At 40.9% G+C, this 9,816-nt stretch overlaps 2 protein-coding genes across 2 annotated transcripts; both read left to right on the top strand.

The window, feature by feature from the left end:
• Window positions 1-1,265: 1,265 nt before the first annotated feature.
• Window positions 1,266-2,221, top strand: LOC139455543 (uncharacterized). Its single transcript, XM_071237094.1, has 3 exons — window positions 1,266-1,290; window positions 1,711-1,763; window positions 1,964-2,221. The coding sequence occupies exons 1-3, from the start codon at window positions 1,266-1,268 to the stop codon at window positions 2,219-2,221; spliced, it is 336 nt and encodes a 111-aa protein (XP_071093195.1).
• A 6,328-nt stretch (window positions 2,222-8,549) lies between these two features.
• Window positions 8,550-9,520, top strand: LOC139455544 (uncharacterized). The gene is made up of 3 exons (XM_071237095.1): window positions 8,550-8,607; window positions 9,004-9,056; window positions 9,263-9,520. Exons 1-3 carry the CDS (start codon window positions 8,583-8,585, stop codon window positions 9,518-9,520), a joined length of 336 nt encoding a protein of 111 aa, XP_071093196.1. The 5' UTR covers window positions 8,550-8,582.
• Window positions 9,521-9,816: the final 296 nt, after the last annotated feature.

Raw genomic sequence — 9,816 nt, forward strand, 5'->3', positions numbered from 1 at the left:
TCTTAGGGGGCACGGGTGGCCCAGTCGTCAAAGGCGCCGCGATTCGCTGTGCAGAGTTGCGTCCCTTGACCTGCATCACTTCGGGTTTTCCTCCCACATTAAGCTGACATGCCGCGATAAAACTTGAATACTGTTAAAAGCTTCGTCAAACCCAACTCACAATCACTCACTCACTCACTTAGAAGTTGACGGATGACAATGTAGACACAATTTATGGATAACAACTTCTTTATTTTACTGTAACATCGACGTTTCGGTATAGATCCATGGTACAAAATATATATAGAATTAGACGGTGGAGGATTAACAGAAACAAACAGTTGCATACATGAGAGAGATTGACATGAGTAGGTTAAATAATAACAGAAGGATAAAACAGTAACAAAATGATGGACAGAGAACACATGACGAGGAAGCCAATGAGACAGGAAGCCAATTAAACAGGATAAGTATACATAGGAGGGGTCGTTATTGTTTAATGAGTTCACAGTAGGCGGATAGGATGAAATGACCTTGATGGTTTGTGGCGGCGAATGTGGACTGTTTCTCTTAGTTTGCTTTTTGTGAAGTCCTGGAGGTTGTTGGAGAGGATATGGACGGTCCATGTTGTGATAAGGGCAGTTGCTGATATGGTCCGAATGCCTGATTTACTGTCGATTTGATGGTTGAAGTTTTGTTCTCTTTGATTCTGGTGTTGATGTGGCGGGATGTTTCACCTACAAGGGATTGCCCCATATCATCAGCCGCCTCCTCAAACAGTAACCCAATATTGACCCCGACTTCGCCAGATCCACCTCCCCCAGTTCTCTAAGAAGGGACAACGGCAGAAACACAACTAAACGCCAAGAACCTAAAGGTGTAGTTTATAAAATTGCCTGTAACTGGACAATTCTATATGGGGAAAACATTCCGCCCTATAACCGTTTGCATTCATCTAGCACCCCCACATTTCCAAAAAGAATACACGAAACACAGATTCAATAATTGTAGCCTTTTCCTGTTCACAAATTCTAAAGTGGACACTCATATATTAAGTCGACTATGAATTAATTAGTCAGAATATCAAATAAACGTAACACCACATCAAATTAGTGGTATTAACTTATACTTTGAAACTGAGAGTTATCTCCCTTCCGTTTGTGCCGCTCGTTGCCAAGCTACCGATATCAGCAAAACGACGCCATTTTATGTTGCCGCATCTGCTGTCTCTTTGTTCTGAATCTATAACCTGCCTTGGATTTTGAGCATCGCTTGAGTTTTTAAACATGCAGTCAAGTAGCTGTGTTCAAGGTACCAATGTGTCACAGTTTTATGTTGATTACGTTTCACCGTGTGGTTATATAATCGGTTACCGTCAGGTTGATGCCAAGGTCTCATCACTAAAGTCTATAACTAGGCCTATAGAAATCTGAACGTACTTCAACGTTTCTCAAGATATGCTAAACCCGTTTCCTAGCATTTTATATTTCTTCTATGTACTTCAATTTCTTCAATGGCCAATGCTTACATAAATAGTGATTTTGTCCTGCCCCAGGTGAACAGCCCACTAACAAATAGAAGGAATTAATAAATACAACTGACACGAACGTGTATAGATATATATAGGCCTACCGGTATATGGTATATACTTACAAGATTACGTTTTTAATAACTTTACAGTGTAAATAAGCGTGTACATGTTTTATTTATTTTCACTTCTCCCCCACACAGATAGGATGTTTCACCCGGCTTTCAACCCTGCTGCCACTCCTGTCCCACGTCGAGTAGGTGTGCTAGGGTTGTAAAATATAACTACCTTTTACAACAGATCCTTGTCTAAATCTCAGTGTGTCACAGTGTTGATGTTCCATAACCTACTGTATGACCACGTTCCTAACTAAAGATACACCGCACCCTACCTATCACTAGTATCAGTATCACGTTTGTCTCATCATTTCTCTCTTTCCACTTCCCTCCCCACCAGCGTCCTTGTGTGTACCACCCTGAACCCCTGTCCACCCTCCCCACCTCCTACACCTCTGTCCCCGACCCAGCCCCTGTCTCTGTTTCTGTCAACATCACCGGCCATGTCATTATGGTTGACACCGACTTTGTGGAGATCGATCTCGGCCGTGAGGAAGACACACAACCCCTCCCACCCCAGTCCTTCCTGAGAGCCTTGCTGTCCCGCTTCATCCGTCTGGTCAAGAGAATCTTCACCTCCAACAAAAACGACGCTTAAAGGGACATTTTTCTAACAATCTGAGAAGTCACCTTTCCTTTTTTTTTGTATGGACACTTTGGCAAATTAGTTATCATTCCCATTTGGCAGTTCTTTCATTAGCATGATTAGTAAATTTTGTTGTTGTCAAAATTGTTGTTGGTTGCTTTATTCTATTATTAGTGTAGGAGCCTCCTTACGTATGGAACAAACTCAAACCTAACCTTAAGCTACAAATAACATTACAGAATTCTGATTCTACGTTTGTAGATCTCCTCAAGTCTGTGACAACTTGGCGAATATTGTATGCAATAGTTAAATATTATACTACAACAATAGGTTTCACAAGTTGCTCATGTTAGAAATCGAACCTTGGTCAGGGTGTGACAAGCAAACACTAACTGCTGTGCCAGCCTTCAGTCAATCTGTGTGTGTGTGTGTGTGTGTGTGTGTGTGTGTGTTTGTATTTATATGGACTAAAAAAGTATATATTTTGAGCTCAGCAATTTATTTGTTTGAACAAACCTGAGGACAATTATTACCCCCACCCCAAATTCAAACATTGTGTTTAAAAGAGGGATGGTAAGAACATGAATAGGGATGTATCAGGAAAGTTTTCAAAGAGAAGTCCTAACTCAGTAGACTATGGGCCATAAGACCTGGACATGATTTTCATCACCTGTCTCCCGGGTCTTGAAACAAAAATGTATTGTTTCCGCTCTTAATGCTGATTTTGTGGAACATCACAGACCATGTTATTATGGTTGCTCGGTAACAACATGCCATGAAATTCTCAAATGATTTCTTACCAAAACAGGTTTCTTAACATTGAATTGAATTACGTGGAAGCGAGGTCAATAACATACTGGTATACTATATACCTGCATAACTAATTACAATTTACAGGATAAATATGATAATAATTTGTGTACTGTCATACAACCATCAAAATACAATTCGGACATATTCAGGAAATATTTCTTCCTTGCTAATCATTTCCCAGCTTTCATAACTCCCAGCTTTTCATAATTTATACAATCTTTGTGATGGTCATGACAATAATATGGTTGACATTAACTTGAGACTGACTTATTTAAGATTTTGGCAGTGAGGAAGAAACACAAATCCTCCCAGCCATCCTTCCTGAGAACCATGATGTCCCGTGTCATCCGAGTGGTCAAAAGAGTCTTCACCTCCAGCAACAACGTTTAAAGCTTTCCTTGGAACAAGTTCCAGGACATTTTGTTGGATTCATTAACTTTTCGTCATATTAATTATTTCCATATGGTTACTTTTGTTTAAATAAATGTTTTTGTTGTTCAAACTGTTGTTTGCTGTTATATTTTATCAATGTTAGTGCCTCCTATAATTATCAAAAGCGTGAGTAACATCCTAAAACCACGCTACAGAATTCTGGTTCTTGTCTGGCAGTAAGTCCAGGTTAGATCTAATAACCAAATAGGCTTACACATCATGAGGTATAGATTAGCGCATTTTTTTACATAGTATGCACAATCATTGACATTTTTCTTTATGAATTAGCATCAAGAATGAATTCCGCCTCTGAGGACAGGGATGATTTTGAAATGACTAAAGCGCTTGACAAACCTAGCCTGACAGCTATTGAATCACAGCTCTCTTTTAAAAGAATGCGACCAGACCATAATGACACTTCTAATGGAATGTCTACATTAAAGAAGGTTCGTCACCATTCCAAATGAACCCTGTAGGAATTCCACAGAGTATATAGGTCCTTGGTATCCATTGCTGGCCATAAGAGCCCCAAAACAAGATTCTTGCTCATGCTTTCAGCCCCTTGTTGATATCATATACAAGCCGGCATGATACAGCTTACTTCCGTGTGGTCACAGATATCAACGTATATTTTCAGTTTATGAGAGTAAATAAAATGAGACATTTGCAACACTGTCAACCTCAATAGTTTATGCTTTGAAAAACTTGAAGCTTCTGTTAAGTGACAATTGTCCCATCTAACATTTTATTGAAAAAACTATCCATTGGCCATACTTAGTTTTTGTTGATTTTTTGTTTTCTTTCTTCTTTAACGCCGCACTCACCAATATTCCAGCTATATGTCGTAAGGTATATGACGTATGTAAATAATCGAGTCTGGACAAGACAATCCAGTGATTGACATCATGAGCATCAATCAACGCAATTGGCATAGAAAGACATGCATCAACCAAGTCAGCAATCCTGACCACCCGATCCTCGTTAGTTGCCTCTTGAAAGGTTTTTGTTTGTTGTTTAACGCCGCACTCAGCAATATTCAAGCTATATGACGGCCGTCTGTTAATAATCGAGTCTGGACCAGACAATCCAGTGATTGATATTATGAGTATATTTCCACGAAATTGGGATACAATGACATGCATCATCAAGGTCAGCGAGCCTGACCACCCGATCCCTTTTGTCGTCTTTTACTACAAGCATAGTCGCCTTTTACGGCAAGCATGAGTTGCTGAAGACCTATTCTACCCCGGGTCACCTCTTGAAAGCGAAGTAGCCTCTTACTGCAAGCATCAGTTGCTGAAGACTAGTTCTAACCTGGCTCTTCATGGGTGGGTACATCGTCATGGATATTAAATGTTACCTGACATACTCCTTTATAATGTAAATGAACCTCCAGTGTAATATTTCCTGCAGTGTTAGTTTTGTTCTTTCAAATCTCAAATCTTGATATCCATTTGATACCATTACATATTTTACTATGCATCGGCATGCAAAGAGATCCCGACCTCGTTAGTCGCCTTGTACGACAAGCATATTCTCCTTTTACGGCAAGCATGGGTTGCTAAAGACCTATTCTACCCCGGATCTTCATGGGTCCAGATTACATTGAATCCATGCATATACAAACCTGTACTATCAACACAAGCATTTGTAGTGCACATGCACGAAAGCACTATCACTACTTACTGTCATCCAAATGAAAATCCAACTCTTCTGAAAAAAATGTGTTCTGTCTAATGGCTGTAGATGAGATTTCTCTTGAAAACATGAGGTCACCATTAGATGATTTCACTCATTAGTGGTATGTGGGGCAGCCAATTGGCTGAATCCCTCGCCCGTTAGCCTGAACAACTTGGTTCCATTATTTCTAATATGGGTATACAGCGGTAGAAAGTAACAGTTTTAGTGATATAACCTATAATGATAACATATAGCAAAACCCTTAAAAATGGAATTTTTTTTGCTAATCCTTATGATACCTTAACTATTGGGCAGTTTGGCAAGGACCACAGGACTAGTGCCAATTTCTAACGCTGGGTATGTCAGACAAGTAGGCTATATCAACTCCTACTTAAATGCACTGAAAGGCCAAAGAAAGTAGCCACCAAGTTCGAGGACTAATGAAGTAAAAATTTCATTCAATAAATATCAAACCTGTTTAATTCATAGACAAAACAGGCTCTTACAGGATCACATAACCAATTTTGTCTCACAAGCCACAATCTGTCACTGTTTCATTGAAGGTGATGAAAGATGGCTGGATCTTGAACAGGAGTTCAACAAAAACAACCGAGTAGTAGTTTTAAGGTCAACAATGTCATCTTCTCCAAAATCAGACTTCGTTCCTGTTCTGGCTTTATAGTCTCCGCCACAATTAACAATAGCATCTCTTAATTCTGATAAAATGTCCAACAAACTGTTTGGAAATATAGGGGTGCCACTTTTACAATCAACAGATAAAATGTAATAGGAGCTAGATCCCTCAGGATGGATATATACACATGCATATTATACGTCAGATTGACGGCCGAGCTAGGAATTATCAATACACACACACACACACACACACACACACACACACAGTGGTAAACGTCTGAGACCTGCATCACTTCGGGCTTTCCTCCCAAATTAAGCTGACACGCCATGATATAACTGGAATACTGTTAAAAGCGGCGTTAAACCCCACTCACTCACTCTGCCTGTCTTAGACAGTCTATCAGCATCTTTAATATAAAGGGTAAAGTCTGTGAAAGTGACCTTCATATCCTCTACATTATCCAACCATATTATGCCTGAGACATTCCAGAAGAGAAAGTTAATGAAGCTATTATTACTGTCGCTTCTCTCCCTTGATGGGTTCTCTTGATGAGCAGTAAAATCAGCGTATAGGCCCTGGCCACACCCTTAGCTCTGTCCCCCTACTGCTGGCCTGTGTGACCTCGAGCGCGTATCCCGTCTCTCATCCTGTTGTCTTTCCTCTCTCTCATCCTCTGTGCCTCAAGATATGCTTTCCTGTTCAGCTTGGGGGCACGGGTGGCCCAGTCGTCTAAGGCGCCGCGATTCGTTGTGCAGAGTTGCGTCCCTTGGACACACCAGAAACCTATGATTGTGGGTTTGAATCCCGGTTCACCCCGATTATGTTTCTAGGTTTGTCAGCACCATACCCTGTGCTCGTGTGTTTCACCGAAGTGGTAAACGTCTTAGACCTGCATCACTTCGGGCTTTCCTCCCACATTAAGCTGACACGCCGTGATATAACTGGAATACTGTTAAAAGCGGCGTTAAACCCAACTAACTTACTCACTCACTCCTGTGCAGCTTCATCTTTTCTAGTATCTCTCCTCTCTTCGGCTTCCCTCACTAATTTCCCTTCTCTGTAGTAGAACCGTGTGTCTGGTTCGTCTGTTCCGCATTTTAATAATTCCTGTCTCTGATTTAAAGTCAAGTCATTAGAGATGCCATATCCTTTACCTTTAAGGACGACACAGCTTGCATTTTGTCGTCCCAGTGCAGCATCTTCACGAGAAGGTTTATTAGGCTTCTTCGTCGGCATACGATGTGCACGTTTCTACATCTCTGGAATTGAGCGGGGGAATTTCTTCTCTATCTTCAGTACTTTCAGAACTTTCTCCTTACACACCGTATATGATTCATGTTGTAATTCAGGCACTCTATATAATATTACATTATTTTTCCTGTTTCTGCGGTCTTGGATTCATAGTGGATGTATTATAAATTCACAAGGTTTTGAGGGAATTGATCGATAAGCATAACTTAAAAGTTGGATGGGCCTAAGGCGCCGCGATTCGCTGTGCAGAGTTGCGTCCCTTTGACACGCCAGAAACCTATGATTGTGGGTTCCAATCCCGGTTCGCCCCGATTATGTTTCTAGGTTTGTCAGCACCATACCCGTGCTCGTGGGTTTCACCGAAGTGGTAAACGCCTGAGACCTGCATCACTTCGGGATTTCCTCCCACATGAAGCTGACACGCCGCAATATAACTGAAATACTGTTAAAAGCTTCGTCAAACCCAACTCACAATCACTCACTCACTCATTTAGAAGTTGACGGATGATAATGTAGACATAATTTATGGATACCAACTTCTTTATTTTACTGTAACCTTGACGTTTCGGTATAGATCCTTACGCCGTTGTCAAGCAAGGCTGAATAATGAACATGGTACAAAATATATATAGAAGGATGAGGATTAACAGTAACAAACAATTGCATACATGAAAGAGATAAACATGAGTAAGTTAGATAATACACATGATAAGGAAGCCAATTAAACAGGATTAGTATACATAGGAGAGGTCGCTATTGCTTGATGAGTTAACAGTAGGCGGATAGGATGAAATGGCCTTGATCTCTGTTGATTGATGGTTGTGGCGGCGAATGTGGACTGCTTCTCTTAGTTGGCTTTTTGTGAAGTCCTGGAGTTGTTGGAGAGGATTTGGGCGGTTTATGTTGTGATTAGGGCAGTTGGTGATGTGGTCCGAATGGCTGATTTACTGTCGGATTTGATGGTTGAAGTTTTGTGCTCTTTGATTCTGGTGTTGATGGGGCGGGATGTTTCACCGACATAGGATTGCCCCATATCATCAGCCGCCTCCTTCAACCCCAATATTGACCCCGATTTCGCCAGATCAACCCCCCTCAATTTTCTAAGAAGGGACAACGACAGAAACACGACTAAACGCCAAGAACCTAAAGGTGTAGTTTATAAAATTGACTGTAACTGGACAATCCTATATAGGGAAAACATCCCGCCCTATAACCGTTTGCATTCATCTAGCACCCCTACATTTCCAAAAAGAATGCACGAAACACAGATTCAATAATTGTAGCCTTTTCCTGTTCACAAATCCTAAAGTGGACACTCATATATTAAGTCGACTATGAATTAATTAGTCATAGAATATCAAATACACGTAACGCCACATTAAATTAGCGGTATTAACTTATACTTTGAAACTGAGAGTTATCTCCCTTCCGTTGGTGCCGCTCGTTGCCAAGCTACCGATATCAGCAAAACGACGCCATTTTATGTTGCCGCATCTGCTGTCTCTTTGTTCTCAATCTATAACCTGCCTTGGATTTTGAGCATCGCTTGAGTTTTTAAACATGCAGTCAAGTAGCTGTGTTCAAGGTACCAATGTGTCACAGTTTTATGTTGATTACGTTTCACCCTGTGGTTATATAATCGGCTACCGTCAGGTTGATGCTAATGTTTCATCACTAAGGTCTATAACTAGGCCTGTATAAATCTCAACCTACTATACTCGTTTCCTTGCATTATATATTTTTATTTGGTACTTAAATTTCCTCAATGGCCAATGCTCACATAAATAGTGATTTTGTCCTGACCCCGGGTGAAGCGCACTAACAAATAGAATAAAATAAATACAACTGACACGAACGTGTATAAGATGATACCTATAGACCTATATGCTATATACTTACAAGCTTACGTTTTTAATCAATGACTTTACAGTGTAAATAAGAGTGTGCATGTCTTATTTATTTTCACTTCTCCCCCACACAGAGAGGATGTTTCACCCGGCTTTCACCCCTGCTGCCACTCCTGTCCCACGTCGAGTAGGTGTGCTAGGGTTGTAGAAACAGAATATGACTAACTTTTACAACAGATCCTTGTCTAAATCTCAGTGTGTCAAAGTGTTGATGTTCCATAACTTACTGTATGACCACGTTCCTAACTAAAGATACACCACACCCTACCTATCACTAGTGTCAGTATCACGTTTGTCTCATCATTTCTCTCTTTCCACTTCCCTCCCCACCAGCGTCCTTGTGTGTACCACCCTGAACCCCTGTCCACCCTCCCCACCTCCTACACCTCTGTCCCCGACCCAGCCCCTGTCTCTGTTTCTGTCAACATCACCGGCCACGTCATTATGGTTGACACCGACTTTGTGGAGATCGATCTCGGCCGTGAGGAAGACACACAACCCCTCCCTCCCCAGTCCTTCCTGAGAGCCTTGCTGTCCCGCTTCATCCGTCTGGTCAAGAGAATCTTCACGTCCAACAAAAACGACGCTTAAAGTGATAATTTGTAACAATCTGAGAAGTCCCCTTTCCTCTTTTTTTATGGACACTTTGGCAAATTAGTTATCATTCCCATTTGGTTGTTCTTTCATTGGCATGATTAGTAAATTTTGTTGTTGTTGTTAAAATTGTTGTTGGTTGCTTTATTCTATTATTAGTGTAGGAGCCTCCTTACGTATGGAACAAACTCAAACATAACCAAAAGCTACGAGTCACATTACAGAATTCTGCATTCTGTTTCTACGTTTGTAGATCTCCTTAGGTCTGTGAAAACTTGGCGAATATCGTATGC

Source organism: Haliotis cracherodii, unplaced genomic scaffold (assembly GCF_022045235.1).
Source record: "Haliotis cracherodii isolate W230 unplaced genomic scaffold, xgHalCrac1.p SCAF_11, whole genome shotgun sequence".
NCBI lineage: Eukaryota > Metazoa > Mollusca > Gastropoda > Lepetellida > Haliotidae > Haliotis > Haliotis cracherodii.

Coding starts and splice junctions, on each gene's coding strand:
- LOC139455543 (XM_071237094.1), top strand. CDS start 1,266: ATGCAGTCAAGTAGCTGTGTTCAAG. Junction 1,291..1,710: donor GTCAAGTAGCTGTGTTCAAG/GTACCAATGTGT, acceptor TCCCCCACACAG/ATAGGATGTTTCACCCGGCT. Junction 1,764..1,963: donor CCACTCCTGTCCCACGTCGA/GTAGGTGTGCTA, acceptor CCTCCCCACCAG/CGTCCTTGTGTGTACCACCC.
- LOC139455544 (XM_071237095.1), top strand. CDS start 8,583: ATGCAGTCAAGTAGCTGTGTTCAAG. Junction 8,608..9,003: donor GTCAAGTAGCTGTGTTCAAG/GTACCAATGTGT, acceptor TCCCCCACACAG/AGAGGATGTTTCACCCGGCT. Junction 9,057..9,262: donor CCACTCCTGTCCCACGTCGA/GTAGGTGTGCTA, acceptor CCTCCCCACCAG/CGTCCTTGTGTGTACCACCC.